This window comes from Botrytis porri (assembly GCF_014898465.1).
Source record: "Botrytis porri strain MUCL 3234 chromosome Unknown BPOR_005, whole genome shotgun sequence".
In the NCBI taxonomy this organism is placed as follows: Eukaryota; Fungi; Ascomycota; class Leotiomycetes; order Helotiales; family Sclerotiniaceae; genus Botrytis; species Botrytis porri.
This window is the reverse complement of record NW_024066079.1, coordinates 1,290,173-1,305,088: the sequence shown is the minus strand read 5'-3', so window position 1 is coordinate 1,305,088 and position 14,916 is coordinate 1,290,173. Positions and strand designations below refer to the sequence as shown.

The window sequence follows — 14,916 nt, the reverse complement described above, 5'->3', positions numbered from 1 at the left end:
ATCCTGCAACAAGAGATGCAGATTTGTTGTGGTGGTGCAGCATATAAGTATGTGGGTACTATGGTAGGTCCAGTAATGTATGGTAAGGTAAGGGAAGCAAGCTATCAATCAATCAATCAATCATCTATCATCAATCACATCCCTCTCTTTTTGGGAGTTCCAAGGCAGTGGATGATAGAATGCGTGGTTGAGCAACTTCAAGCAAGGATTCACGGCTCTGTGTATGCATGCAGTCGGTGACAGTTGCATAATAATACGACATATGCCCAGTGCGATACGGCCCTCCGTGACTGTAGATCGCACTGATATGTATGTATCAATTTCTGTCGTCGGTGAAGGGAGTGACTGATGAAGAAGTAAATGAATGGATGATGGATTGATGGATTGATGGATTGATTGAACGAATGAACAAACGAATCCACGAATGAGTGACTGACTTGAGTGACGTGTAGGAAAAGAAAAGAAAGGAAGAGAAAGGGTCGAAAGAAAGAAGGTGGGGTTGAGGTATGGGAATGCTTACATTGAACATACCTTGAATATCATACCTTGAAACTTGTCACTAGGTAGGGAACAGGCAGGGACTTACAAGGTCAATAGTAAATACTGACTAGCATACTCATTTGATGGTGACCACTGACCATAGATCTTGGTATCTCTATTTATCATCCTTTGCGGTTCCAATCAACGACAGCAACAGGAACAACCATCTTTCATTATCTCTTGCTGGTCTCGGCCGTTATTGATATCTTGGACCTGTGTGAATTGTTGTACGATATGCATTTCCGCCAAGCTGATTCGATTGTTTCTCGCGTGGGTTGTTTGTTATTGTTTACTCCGTATAGGTACTCCAGGTTATCGGAATATACAGTTGAAATATTGCTTCTGATTGGAGGGGAGGGGAGGGGAGGAATTACAAACGAATAACTGTGACTCCGTATCTTTCGTGTGGCGTATGGAAGTACCGTAGCCTTGACCATGACATGACTATCATCAACTTCCAATCTCTCATTTTCGTTTCACTTATCACCATCTGCGGACTTCCTTCTCTTCTCTTCTCTTCTATGTTTGCGTTGAGTAAGGTTAATGTTCAGCTGACTTTGATTTCTAGCAGTCGTCTGCAGAAGCCCACTAGCTGCTGCACCATCAACCAACCTCCTTTTAATTGACGGAGCAGTCCTTCGAGATTCCCGTTGGCTGGTACCCATAGTTCGGGATAAAGCTGGCGTTATTCCGCAGAATTCATATTCATCCCGTCAGACTAAAGTCGGATCTGATGGCAATGTCCGATGATTCAATATAAATTCAATGTGTAGACCCTGAAGGTTTCAGGAGTGCAGGTGGTGAGTAATATGTAGTTCATGGGTGGCTCAGTAAACTCAGGCTGTCAGGGTGCAATGTTTTGGAGCTATGATCAATCTCCGTCTTTTGCATGCATTCTGGCAAATCCTCGGTTCCATTTTGATATTGTTAAACCAACAACATGTACCGCAATACTTTCTGGAAGTTATGGAATACTTGTGCGAAGTGTCGAAATCTCGCATTTGTATGAGGTTATGATGTGGTACATTGCTTGTCTCAGTTACTCCATCTCCATCGCAAAGGATTCAAAGGGGCTGTGTTATCCAAGACTCGTCGAATCATGAATACTCCGCGCTGCGTACAAATGACCAACTAAATGTTCCAAGACACGTACGTCTACAAATGGAACCGTTCTCCCAGCGGGGGAGTGGAGAGTACAGCTATAAGTTCCATCAGACTGAAACGTTCCTATGAAGCTGTCTTGAAGGCTGACCGCAATGCAATTGGCGGTGTCATGATGTCTCTCACTTTATGCTATTGTCCTGATTAGCTTCTCAGATTGAGCACTTTAGACATTATTTTCCGATGTTCAGGAGGCATTTCAATTATATCCTGAGTATGAATATATTCCAATCTACTTAAATATCTACCTAGGTACATTCTGCCATTCAGCAAGTGCTATCCTTTAGTGGGTACATACAGCATGTTCGTCTCATCCCACACTTATGACCCATACTTCATGATTGGATCTCATTCAACGAGAAATCTCTATATGAACATCAATTAACGATCACAAACATATCAAGTGCCAATGATAGAGGAATCGATGGCACAAGACACATAAGGGCTTGTGGTAATAACGCAATCATCGCCGCTGGAGGTCATCAAGGACAATCATCCCTCATGAATGAAACAAAAATACCACGATATTTGAGAGAAGACTTAGCCACTACATCAGCATCTCTTTCATTCTCAAACACCGAATAGATATTGATTAGTACTCTATTTACGTCTTAGAAGTCTTTCCAGATATGCATTTCGAATTTTAGCATTTGATAATGTCATCCCATTCTTCCTTCCAAAGTGGTTGCAGAAATATCTTACTGTTGATGTTATTTCTCATGTCTTTGATGGAGGATTATTATTTCCCACGTCTTGGGGATTGAGTTTTATGTATTTCTAACAGTACTCTCTTTGACTTCGGACAAGCACCCGAGAATGATTTCTCCAAGATATGGATACCTTTCTAGTAGTACCTACTATCCTGTTTCTACTCGACGAATACTAGAGAATAGTATCCTGCAGATATACATTGGATCAAGACTAATAATACCTTCACATAATAACTTCTCAATATGCGGGTTTCAATCAGTCGTTTCTTGACACTCTTTTGATCTATCAGACGTCACTCTCGTAGTATCCGGGCTGATCTCTAACGTAAATACATATTCTCTCAACTGCACAGATGAGAGTTCCAAGTGCTTAGAAACATATCGTGTGGTATCCAATGGAACTAGTTCGAAACCTGATTCTACATATTGTCTAGACCATAACCACAAAACCTATGTATCAAGACCCAGGTATCGTCCATCCCCATCCACGCATCTCCTCTCGTCTACATCTATCTTTTCCACTCCCCCCTCATCCCCTGCACCACCCTCACAATCTCAATCCTCCCATCCCAAATGGGATAAACAACCACCGCCAAAATCGCAAAAAAATGCCACACAATCGCCATCACAATCCATCCGCTAAAGAAACTCTTTGTAAAGATCCAATCGCGATATAGTGGTATCGGCCACAACACAATCGTAACCAACACATTAACCACAAAAAATACAATAGCAATTTTCAGCCACTTATTGATGTGTTTAATTATCTCGTCTCCGAACGGGTGAACCACATCATCAAGAAGAAGTTGGGAGTTTGGTGTCATAGAAGGAGGAGAAGGAGGACCGGCCTCATCTCCACTGGTGGTGTAGGATTCTTTCTTCGTTTCATCTTCCGCATGAGTGACTTGATTGACAGCTTCATTACTATGAAGTGCAGATGTCAGTGAGCTGGTTGCTTGGCTTTTATCCTCGATAAGTCCAATTCTTAAAAACTCGCGCCAATCGAATTTGCTTGGCCAAATCATCGAAATCACAATCGAGTATATCCCCGGTGAAAAGAACGAAACGATAGCGCCATACAAACCTGGAACCTGTACCTGCGTTGTTTGGATATTCAAGGCGCCAGACCAATACCACGAGAGACTAAGCCACGTAGCTACCCCCGACATCAAACCCAAAATCGGCGCTAGTATAGCTGCTGCCTTTGTTTGTCGCGACCAAAGCAGCGTGAAGATCATGGGGAGGATCCCCGGACACGCGATGATGGGACGGAAATACGTTGACCAGTTATTTGTGGCTCCTGCATATTCGAGCATGATTGCGAAGCCAGCCATGAAACAACCATGGAAGACGACGCCCCAGTGACTGACTTTCAGGGTCTTGCGATCTGAAGCTGCGGGATTGATATAGGTGCGGAATAAATCGAGAGAAATGATACTGCTCACTGCGATCATGGATGAAGATACTGTACTGGTGATGGCCATGAATACAAGGACGAGTAGACCTGTGGTTGCGCTTTGACCTAATAGAGAGCGAAGAATGTATGGCATTACCATGCCGGAATTTACTTGGGTGGTGGTGAGTGTGTTGGGGTAGTCGAACCAGATGGGAGTTTTTTCGATTGCGCGGGCGCTGAGTCCAATGATGGTTCCGGTGCACCATGGGATTGCGATGATGACGATGGAGACGAGATCGTATGCTGGGACTGTGGAGTGGACTTCGGACGCGAAGGATTTTTGCCAGAATGCGGTGTCCATGAGGACAAGAGCAAGATTGCCGAATTTTAGGACGAGACCGAATAAGACGGCTTTTGAGGTGATTAGGATTGATATTTGATTGAGAGGGACATCGCAAGTCTATAGATTTCACTTACCGCTCTTGGATTTCATTGTCAGGAGTGAACCTTCATAGTTTCCGGGGATATAGTCATCCGTAGCCTTGACTTTCTCATAGAGTCCTGATATACCCCCAATATGCTCATTGGTCAGAACCGCTAGCGAGAAGTAGATCAAGAGTATCAGAGCAACAGTAGTATGGAGAAAATCCGTCAAGAACGTCGCTTTCAACCCTCCCACAGCCGTATAAATGACAACTACAAAGCAACAAGTCAACATTCACCTTCCACATTCTCATTCCCATAGCCCTTTCTTTCATAAATCCCATCAAAATTACTCACCACCAACCGGAATCAACACACAAGCCGCCACAACATGCATCCCCGTCATACCCCTCACCAACTGCGCCCCCGCCAAAATCATACTCCCGCATCCAAAAATATTATTAATAAGATTCAGCACAATAAAAATCCAATGCGCGTAATTTCCGTATCTCATGCGGATAAACTCAAGCGAGGTATGCGCATACGGAACCCGCAATTTAGCTACAATACCCAGTACAGCCATAAGTGCGATTTGGAAGGAGAGACCGCTGGCTCACCAGATGGGGAGGGCGATGCCCCATTTATATGTGTAGGCTGCTGAGAAGACACTTTTGTTGATCCACATCCTAGATGTGTGGAGTTTGGTTAGTATGGGGTTCTCGGGGGGTCAGAATGGAATGGGTGAAGTATGGATGTATGTATGGAATTACCAGCTTGAGAATACGGCGGATGCAGTGAGTCCGGTACCAACGGAACGATTTGCTACCATGAACATTTCGGATTGATCGCTGTCTTCTGAGAGATATCTTTTTTGGATGCGAACGGCTGCGAGGATGATGAGACAGAAGAGGATTGATAATCCCACAATGATGCCATAGCCGTCGGCTTGGGTAAGAAGTTGTACGGGCATGTTCAAAGTTGAATTACTATTACTTAGCAGTCATCTGTAAAATTTGGGATAGACTTGGATATATAGTATATATAGGAACCATTGTCGAATATGCAGACCAGATCTAGTCTCCGCAAGCATGGGTGGTGTGAAAATTGACGCACATGTTATCATCAATCGCAATGGCCACCATCACTTACCATGCAAATTTAGATAGATGAATACCGTGATATATGGCTCATTCTTGGGTGATTATTGGTCGCCGATATTTTTTATTCTTCGTGATACACAAACTGGGTGGGATCGACCAATTGCGTTCATGCGGCTAGTGAGCACGCAAGATGTACCAAAGCACCATCATCACTCCGGGATAAGATATTGTGCATTAATCCGCACGACTTCATGTCAAATATTAGAACATTCTTAATGGTTGGGTTAATTCCGGTAAAGATAAGGTTGTCGAAGAGGAATTGGTAAGATCGAAAATGGGAAGGAAATACCTAGTACGAGAAGAAACATCCAACTGGCCGTCGCTTTTCGCTGAGTCCTCCAACGTTCAGTCTTGGACGGGGGAAAACCGCAAAGCTGACAGACCAAAGTCGGAGAACTATAAAACAGAAAGTTCAAAACATAAAAAGAAAGCTTCTTCGTATAATCGTGAAGCAGTCTGATTTCAAGAATAAGTATTTGATTTTCAAATCCACGTCAAGCATTTTCTTGAAGATTCTCTAGACTTCTAACAACAGTCGCCCAGTCTATATCAAAGACTGGTCGATGGCTAAGTTGAAAAATACACTTCATATCCGAGATACAATATGGGAACTTGCGGCTTTGAGGAGTTTTATATCCACGCGAAATGTCACAAGATCGCTCTTGACTTCAAGGGGTACATCTTGAATCGGCCACTCTATATTTCTCCAATCATCCAGTCCTTCGATAATGGTTCGCTTGTCACTCTGAAATTCACATTGACGTCCAGGGGTACGCACTGAATAGACCACACATTGGAAAACAAATTTGCATGGTTTATGTCATTAAGATATCCTCTCATATAAACTATAACGCCGTAAAATGCTCCTTGGGTATTGAACGCCGTTCCATCGATATGTGTAAACTAAATTTTCCTGCGCTTCTTCTTAAGCTGGGGGTGTTTCATGCACAACAACGAGAATGTATTTTGGATCCGGAACAATCACAAGCTCGTGTTTCTTCGTTCGTAGACGCAGGAGTTTAACCTCATCCTAATATTCTGTCAGATTGGCATTCCCACATCACAGTTCGATTTCAACAAACCTCAACATCTAGTCCCTGCACAAGTCCCCCGGCTGATTTCACAAAACTCCATACCATGGAAGCTAATTCCTCTATCCCTTGGCTCTCCGTATTGGCCGGTGTACTCGAATCTTCCGTCGAAACACTAGGATTGTTTGATCTAGAGATAGAGCGGAAGGCTGAAAACGATCCCGAGTTCTGAATGATGGTACCACTGGAGGTTTCGAGCACCAGTGTCGCCTCTACCCCGGGTTTCTTAGAGAGTCGTGCAAGAGTCTCTGCCAAAGCTTCTGCGCCGCTGCCCTTCAGTTACTGTTAGTAAATTCTTGCAAGAAACAGAGTTCAACATAGCGTACAGTAAGCTGGTCGGTCGTCTGAGGCATATTGTGAATGTAGAACAATCAGTGAGTTGTGAAAACAAATGGGTGCTGTAAACAATCAATGATACCCATGTGCAGGGGTATCATCGGAATGCGGCGTAATTAGTTATTCCGGGACCCTAGTTGGGAACTTTTTTATTTTGCAGTTTCCAGATTATTCCAAAGGCATCATTTTCCATAATAGTAATTATTTGCAATGGGTTCAAGTGCGAGAAAAAAGAGGGAAAAGAAGAAGGACTTTCAAGTAAGAATATTTTCCCCTATTTCTGTTTACACAATTGACTCATATTCCTAGAAAGTGAAACTTCGAGTTGGCAAGACTAAAGCAAAAGCCGATAACTTTACAGACACCAGTTTTAAGTCCAAATCAATTGTTGTAAATCAACAATCTCTTAAAACTGCTGCACCTTCGAATGTTGTACAATTCACTCATTATCTCTCTTTGGCATCGACCTCGAAATCAGACACTCAGCGAAAGGATGCGCTCGCATATCTTACAACTCAACTCTCTTCTCAACCCGTAAACGAATCAATACCCCTCCCAACTGCTGTTATTCTCCCGAAACTCCTACCTTTGATCCTTGATGGAAACGCCTCTGTGCGAGCACAGCTCCTCAAATTCCTTCGACTTTTACCACCTGCAGATATCGGTGATCGAGCAGAATCCGCCTTACTATACACAAGAGCTGGTATGACACATTTGGCCACTGAAATTCGAGTTGATGCTTTAGCCGTATTAGAATGGCTTCTTCAAGTTGCAGGAGAAGATATAGTTTCATGTCCGGGTGGGTGGGTGAAAACATTGAAAAGTTTCATGTCAATGATAGGCTGGACTACAAGTAGCGCAACGTCAAAATGGTCATCTGCAAGTAGAGTTAGTTTTGGAATAAGTAGGACTAGTTTTGAGAAGTCGGGGAAAACTCTTCCAAGACAGTTGATGGTGCTTTCCCAATTTCTCAAGGCTGGCCTTGTGGAACCGGAAATGGTTGTGCAGCCTACTACGAATGGAAATAATTTCCCGCTTTTCGATGTCGAGCGACATATGATACCTTCTAGAGCGAACGTATATGCGCATCTCAATCTTTTTGGATCATCGAGAGATGAAGAAGGAGAAATGTATATCGATAGGGAAGATCGTCAAAGAGTTTTCCATAAAAGATTTGAGGCAGATTTACTCATCGGAGTGGAGCATGCTAAAAGGGAAGCTGGTGAAGCCGGCAGAGCTGCAGCAGTTCTCACCAAAGTTCTACGGGATGGTATGAATGATTATAGTGGCGTTGATGATACCCAATAAAAGGACTTCAAGGTGGAGTTCAAGGTGTTTTACTAGGATATTGTTTACAATGCTGTTCAATTCATTTCATCCAATCTCTCATTTCATCATTTCCCATCCTGGTTCTGGCGTACCACTTGTTTCTGGTGTATATGTAGCGAGTGATTCGCCAAACTCAAAACAGGTGGCAGATGACTCTTGGAAGTACCATCAAAATTGTCTTCATAGAAGCAGCATTATTCTTCTACAGTTTGATTGTTACGCACAGAAGCTCTAGGGGCGAAAGAATTATATAGACTCTAGCAATTGCAGAATTTCCCGCAGATTTCAGAATGATCTCAAAGAATGTACTCGTCAAAGGAAGAAAACTTCCATGTCTAGATTCCCGTGATGTATCGATTTCGATTGTGTGATCTCCCCGAATCTATCTCAAACATTGACTTCATGCGAATTGACGAATTATCTAGAATATTCAATGATAGATGAGAGGCTCCAAGAAAGGATCTTATTAGATGTTTGAATACTTAGAAGATCCAGACAGCAGCTTCAACACTAGCACAAAGAAAGTTAGACTAAATGTACCCCACCTTCCGGAAACGCTTTAAGACCAACAAGACCCACCAACCCACCCAATGCTCTCGTCATGTCCAACAAACACGCGCTTCACTAGGTAATGATGAAATGGCAATCAATATCTAAACATTACATTTCAGAAAGAATCATTGCCAGCTATAGAACAATTTGTGAGTTGGCCAATATTTATGATCTTCTTTGTCCATGTGTACCCCCATTCCGATTTCTTGTCTGTCCCTATCATGCAGACATTATGCCAAGCGGTAAACGTGTAGCATTATAAGGCCGCCACCGCTGTCTTTGGATATCATCTTGCCCAGTGGTTTGAAACAGAACTCAAAGCTGTTCAATTACCTTCACGGGTGCTTCAACAATGTTCTTAGTACTTTTCTGATGTATTGGAACTGTTCCTTTCTGTTGGCACGACGCAAATACAAGTGCTGTAGATCCCCGAGCTCTCATAGGCTTATTATCTCGCCCCTTTTTCACGCGATGGCATTGTGTTACTGACTAACTATCGTAGGCTAATTTAATAATCACCTCAAGCATCACGCCACTTTCTCTTTCCAAAGACGTCACATGACTCTTCGTATCTCTGATATTGCAATTGGTCGATGACTCTTTAAGCTCGTTGCTACAGTCACATACCTTCTACTGAATTTTGTATCCTGATCGTGAATGTCAGATTTGAATTCGGATATCTGCACAAATACTGCGATACAGTGGGCACTTCTTAATACGTATCCAAGACATTACTGTCTTTCATTATGGCAAGAGTGGAAATCAAGCCAGGCTCGCCTGTCGAGGTAAAGCTAATAAAGAATGAAGATTCTGGAGATGAACCTCTGCAACTGGATTTACCGGATGTCGCAGAAGATGGTATTTTCGATGACGTAGATGTCGAAGACGAAGAGTCTGAATATGTGGATGGAAATTTTGAAGGTTTGGTTTTCATTAATGGTATTGAACACTTTGTTTGTCCAGGTAAGTTGGCGAGTGAAATACTATGTTACCGCGTGCTAATGGAGACACATAAGGGTTTAAGATCCGACAACTTCCTGCACCAATGATCGTTAAGAGGCCTTTAAGAATGCTCTATAATACTATCGTCAAGGGGAATCTAGTATTAGATCCAAACTATCAGAGAGCTAGTGTATGGGACGAAGGGCGGGCTTCTACTCTTATTACTTCAGTGTTGATGGGATATTTCATTCCCCCAATCGTTCTTAATGTCCAAACAGTAATCAACAAATTAAAGGACGGCCGGAAAGAGGTGAAGCATATGCGCATCTGTGTTGATGGAAAGCAACGCTTGACCTCGCTTTTTAAGTTCATGAGCGGAGAGATCGGCTTCCTCGACAATTCACACCCGCCGAAAAAATGGTACTATTGTCATCCGACTATCAACGGTGTATTGACACCGACTAGCAACAGAAATATTTGTCCAGGCGGATTGAAGAAGTTTTTCGACGACAAGGTCTTCTGTTGCTATGAGTACGACCATCTGACACAAGAGACTGAAGAAACCATGTTCCAGCTTGTCCAACGGGGAATTGCTTTATCGCCAGCCGAGAAAATGAGAGCAATGTCCACTGAATGGGCTAGATTCACCCGCATATATGAGGATGATTATGCTATGGTGATCAATTGTAAGTCCCCTATAGTTTACGCGAGGAATATGGCTAAAGGGTGATTAGTATCGAAGCAAAGTCGTGCATCAGGCTTTCGCCTTATTCTCACTATCTTTACTATGATTCAAGAAGTTCTTTCTGGATCAACCAATGGTCGGAGGAGGAAAACTGTGCCCTCACTCCAGGCCAGTCCCCAAGCACTTATGCGGGTCCTAGAAGATCCAGAACCAATATCTATGGGTCTTAAACTCGCTTTCAAGGACGTGTTCGACAGGTTTGAATCGCTGATCAAGTTATCTTCTACGAAGTTACCAGACGGCCAATACGAAGTTCAAAAAAATTCAGTATTCGATCCTGCTCCTGAATTTCTAAAGGAGGCGGATGTAAACCACGTCCGCACATTTTCGCCACTGGAATTAGTAGCCACAGGTATTCTCATATCATACCATAAAGACAGGCGATCAGACGACGTTCTTCTTTCAGACATCAAATCCCTCCGTCGCTTTCTACGATTAAAACACAAAGATCTACGAGTCAACGCTCAATGCTGGGCTACGGCATGGGAATTCATTTCTGAGCATGTTCATCGAAATCCCAATCCCCTGAATAACTTCGCACTTCGGTTGCAATCGCATCGGGAAAAGAATGGAACGGGTATCCCTGCAGAGAGGGGCATAAGGAGGGCAAGATCGAATTCAGATTCCAGTACCTTGTCGAGCTTAGATTCGTTGTTTGAAGCTGAGGTTGGAGGGGACCGAGATGATTCGAGTGAGGGCCCGGCGAGTAATTCTTCCGTGGCTAGTTCGAATAAGAGGGTTTTGGTTGATTCGGACAGCAATGGATCTTCCAAGAGAGTGAAGAGGTAATCTTGCATCGTCGGCGTAAAGTTTCACGCTGGTTGTTATCATGGTGATCGGCTGAAGGAAATTCTGGTTGTTGCATTTTTGGAGTCCCTTTTGCTGCATTTCCTCACTGGTAAAGAGCTTTTTGATAAACCTTTGGCACGATGGGCAGAGTAGAGGTATTTAAGTCGGCGCTAGGCTTCGTGTTTGGGAACTTTGTTTGTGGGGGGTTTACAGCATTGCATCAGGAAGGGTGTACGTGGTAGAAGTTCGGTTTGATTATTGTAGGATAGAGTTAGAGAGCTTGGGTTAATAAGGATAATACGTAAAAATTCTGAGCTGATTGTGATTATTTTCTTCATGTGAAAAACGTGTCACTCATTGATCTACTTGCAGCTAGACATTGTAACTAACAATTCGATATCAACCCCTTCGGTCCTGTCTTGTAAAAATTGGACCATAGATTAGTTACTCAATTATCTTTCAACAAAGACAAAGAAGGTTAAAATTTGACGGGAGATACATTGAGCAAGGTATAATTAACTACTAAAGTTACTAGTATACATATTCATAGTTATTATCAATCGCTCTCATAACAACTTCCTAGCATCACAACTCCTAAGAACCTCCCAATCCTAATCCCTCAACCGCCCATTCCTTCCATCCTTTCTTTTCTCCTACCAATCTCACTTTCTCCCACTCTTCTCTCTCGACAGACCTCCACTCCTCAATAGGTATCCAACCGATATACGCGCGATCCCCAAATCCTCCTATCCAGTAAATTTCCTGCACAACCAAGCGAACCCACTCACTGTGATGAATATGGTTACCTGGTAACCAATATTTAGCATCGGGATGAGTATCAACAAAACATTGTCTTAATTCTTGATCTTCTGCAGGCGAAATAGTGATGGGTTCGAGGTATCCCAGGATGCTGAACCGCGGTTGGTTTGCAGCCGAAAATGCGAATGGGTCTCGCTTGGATGTTATGCGGGATTTAGGAGGATAAGGAGGGGTCCAAGATAGGGAGAGAGAGATATTTGGGTTTGAGACTGCGTTTTTGAAGGTGGTTGCTATGCTGAGAGCGAGGATGGTAGGATTGTTAGTTGTCGGTTCACAGTCAGCTATGTAATCCATGAGCCCGATGGGGATATTTTGCAGATTGGAGGGGCGGTTCTCGAAAGTTGATGATGAGTTGGGGAAGATGCTCGAGAGGGTTCCGAGTGGCGTGAGATGGAGAATGCGACGGGCGAGAATGGCGCTTTCGCGGGATGTAGGTATGCGATTTGTAGATTCGGCAGAGGATGGATTGTTGATGATCTGCTCTGGAGTGGAAATGTCGATTGGTAGAGATGAACTGCTTGTAAGTTGAAGGAGAGTGCTCAAGAGCAAGGCTCCCAAAGGAGCTTTTGAGAGGTACATTGCGCAAGAGCTTGAGGAAGCAGAATAAATGTTGAGAGGTGATGGGGGCCAAATAAAGATATATTTGTATGGTAAATATTCAATAGAAAATCAACATTCACTATGTAATAGTTACATAGTAAGATGGTTTGTAACCTTACCGCTGATGAGATGTGATGGTACTCGTGAACAAGACCCGGGTATTAATCCGAAAGTCGGAAAGGATTCCGCCGTCACGGTGATAACAATGGATCTGATAACGATAAGATCTCTTGGCGTTCATGTGATTGAATATCTTGACACAGCTCGTTATCAATTTGAAATTGTACCTTTATTAGAGACTGGAACAAATAATAAAATCTTCAAAGTTTCGAGACGAGTACAGCACGGTGCAGTGTGAGGACAATCCCATGAGCTTATGTATTGATTAATGGAAGAAATAAATTGCTATGCCGATTGAGCATGTTCGTGTTGTATTTTGGTGTTCTTCTGCGTAAGAAATGAAGACCGAGAAGAGAAGATGGCTTCTCTTCAGTGTAGCAAATATCACGTGATCTGATACAAAGGGCTGCCTAATTTCGAAGCCCTAGCAATTTTAGTGCGAAACATCAAGCGATGGCGCTAGAGTAAGCAGCAAAGAAAGAGTATACTGACGCATCTCACCAATCCATCGACAACCCAACAACTCAGCAACCGCGTACGTATACCCATATTATTTCATCAAATCTACGGTTCCTGCCATCTCTAGAATTGCCCGCAGATTCTCGAATTGATTTCTTCATCTCTGCGAAACCGATCTATTTGCATCCCAAGGGGAAGAACATCACCGCTTACATTTGCCACTTTTACAGTTATCGGAAATATCAATCGACAATATCCCGATAAACCGCAATCATGGGAAAGGTTCACGGATCCCTCGCTCGTGCCGGAAAGGTCAAGTCTCAAACACCAAAGGTACGATTCTTTTGATATAATTCTCAATGGAAGTCATGGATATCGAAATGGGCGCGTTGGAGTGGCGAACAAGATCTCTTTGAGGGTCACTTAGGCAGCAACACGGGAGAATAGACATGGGAATGGGATACTTTGAAAGGCTACATGATCTTGATGAATCAAATCATGCTAATACGATATTGTTACAAATAGGTTGAGCCACAAGAGAAGAAGAAGCGCCCTAAGGGACGTGCTGCCAAGAGAGAGAAGTTCGTTCGTCGTTTCGTCAACGTTACTTTGACCGGTGGCAAGAGAAAGGTTCGACAACATCACAAAAATTATCGAATTCAAGATAGTTTGCTAACTCAGGAAATAGATGAACCCCAACCCAGGAGCTTAAATAACCAAAAACTGATGGATGGGGAACAAGAGGGGCGTTGCTTGTTACTATACACAAGAATTTCACCACGATGGGTTTACGATTACGATTCAGGAACTAGAGAATATCTACTTCAAGTTCGGACGGGAATCCATTGGTTGGAGGTAAAGCAATCTTCTTTAATGGGCGTATATGTACATCTGAGGAAGTGGTTTGCTGCTGAATTGAGATCAATGTTATCTTGATCTTTCTCCGTCTCAATACTTGTTCATTGATTTCTGCAGATGTGATGTGATATTACGATGTTTTCTTACGCTGCAAAATGCTAGAGGCGAACTGGGCGGTCCACTTGTGCGGAGAGGTGACCGAGGTCTCGAGAAATGGCTATGGGCCAGCTATCGGCCAGGGGTACTAGAGATTCTGGCCACGAATCTCGGTCTCCTAGATTTCATAGGGATCTGACGACAATCAAAGGTTTCAATGTTTTCCTCACATTTTTCTCGCTGTGTTCTGAACACACGCCACCAATATATGATACAAAAGTAAAGGCCATGTTACGAGTTGAATGAAACACTCCGCACTGAAGTCATACTGTCGCGTCCATTACGTCTCAACTTACATTACTTGTCAAAGGCACCAAGCTGTCAGACTATCGTCAACCTCACTTGACTACCGTTGTGGATCTTGGTCTCATCTCTTTTCTGCGTTCCTTACATATTTTCTTGTTTTCCATCCTATGTGTACAACATATTTATTTCTTCCTTGTGCACTTCGCGAGATGAAGGCCATAGTATAATTGCCGTTTGGTTTCTTGATCGCTATCGTACAATGCCAAATTATCAATGAAGCGAGCTTCAAAGTTGTCTGTTTCCTTTCATGTTCTCTATCATTCGTATTCATACAAGTTGCTAGTTCATCTTCGCTCTCAGAGTGTAAAGAACAGGCGCTCTAAAGTATCCTGAAATTTCTCAGGAGATTATGACGCATGATTTTAGTCTCATTTTTTCTCTCTGTCGGACGCTTCTATCACTGGTCATCACTCCAAACCTACGA

At 43.1% G+C, this 14,916-nt stretch overlaps 7 protein-coding genes across 7 annotated transcripts; 3 read left to right on the top strand and 4 right to left on the bottom strand.

Moving 5' to 3' along the window:
* Positions 1-1,016: 1,016 nt before the first annotated feature.
* On the bottom strand, positions 1,017-1,205 carry EAF01_004083 (uncharacterized protein; the record flags this gene model as incomplete). The annotated part of the gene is made up of 1 exon (XM_038912337.1): positions 1,017-1,205. The coding sequence occupies one exon, from the start codon at positions 1,203-1,205 to the stop codon at positions 1,017-1,019; it is 189 nt and encodes a 62-aa protein (XP_038772021.1).
* Positions 1,206-2,920: 1,715 nt separating this feature from the next.
* Positions 2,921-5,200, bottom strand: EAF01_004082 (uncharacterized protein; the record flags this gene model as incomplete). Its single annotated transcript, XM_038912336.1, has 5 exons — positions 2,921-4,218; positions 4,285-4,503; positions 4,588-4,670; positions 4,848-4,916; positions 5,001-5,200. The coding sequence occupies 5 exons, from the start codon at positions 5,198-5,200 to the stop codon at positions 2,921-2,923; spliced, it is 1,869 nt and encodes a 622-aa protein (XP_038772020.1).
* A 981-nt stretch (positions 5,201-6,181) lies between these two features.
* EAF01_004081 (uncharacterized protein) lies at positions 6,182-6,916 on the bottom strand. The gene is made up of 3 exons (XM_038912335.1): positions 6,808-6,916; positions 6,473-6,754; positions 6,182-6,420 (listed from the first exon to the last, which is right to left on the bottom strand). The coding sequence occupies exons 1-3, from the start codon at positions 6,832-6,834 to the stop codon at positions 6,316-6,318; spliced, it is 414 nt and encodes a 137-aa protein (XP_038772019.1). The 5' UTR covers positions 6,835-6,916; the 3' UTR covers positions 6,182-6,315.
* Positions 6,917-7,015: 99 nt separating this feature from the next.
* On the top strand, positions 7,016-8,471 carry EAF01_004080 (uncharacterized protein). Its single transcript, XM_038912334.1, has 2 exons — positions 7,016-7,075; positions 7,127-8,471. Exons 1-2 carry the CDS (start codon positions 7,028-7,030, stop codon positions 8,123-8,125), a joined length of 1,047 nt encoding a protein of 348 aa, XP_038772018.1. The 5' UTR covers positions 7,016-7,027; the 3' UTR covers positions 8,126-8,471.
* Positions 8,472-8,807: 336 nt separating this feature from the next.
* Positions 8,808-11,486, top strand: EAF01_004079 (uncharacterized protein). The gene is made up of 4 exons (XM_038912333.1): positions 8,808-8,847; positions 9,201-9,661; positions 9,715-10,326; positions 10,375-11,486. The coding sequence occupies exons 2-4, from the start codon at positions 9,445-9,447 to the stop codon at positions 11,172-11,174; spliced, it is 1,629 nt and encodes a 542-aa protein (XP_038772017.1). The 5' UTR covers positions 8,808-8,847; positions 9,201-9,444; the 3' UTR covers positions 11,175-11,486.
* A 282-nt stretch (positions 11,487-11,768) lies between these two features.
* On the bottom strand, positions 11,769-12,572 carry EAF01_004078 (uncharacterized protein; the record flags this gene model as incomplete). The annotated part of the gene is made up of 1 exon (XM_038912332.1): positions 11,769-12,572. One exon carries the CDS (start codon positions 12,570-12,572, stop codon positions 11,769-11,771), a length of 804 nt encoding a protein of 267 aa, XP_038772016.1.
* A 592-nt stretch (positions 12,573-13,164) lies between these two features.
* EAF01_004077 (uncharacterized protein) lies at positions 13,165-14,006 on the top strand. Its single transcript, XM_038912331.1, has 4 exons — positions 13,165-13,248; positions 13,403-13,505; positions 13,698-13,802; positions 13,861-14,006. Exons 2-4 carry the CDS (start codon positions 13,446-13,448, stop codon positions 13,882-13,884), a joined length of 189 nt encoding a protein of 62 aa, XP_038772015.1. The 5' UTR covers positions 13,165-13,248; positions 13,403-13,445; the 3' UTR covers positions 13,885-14,006.
* The last annotated feature ends 910 nt before the right edge of the window (positions 14,007-14,916 follow it).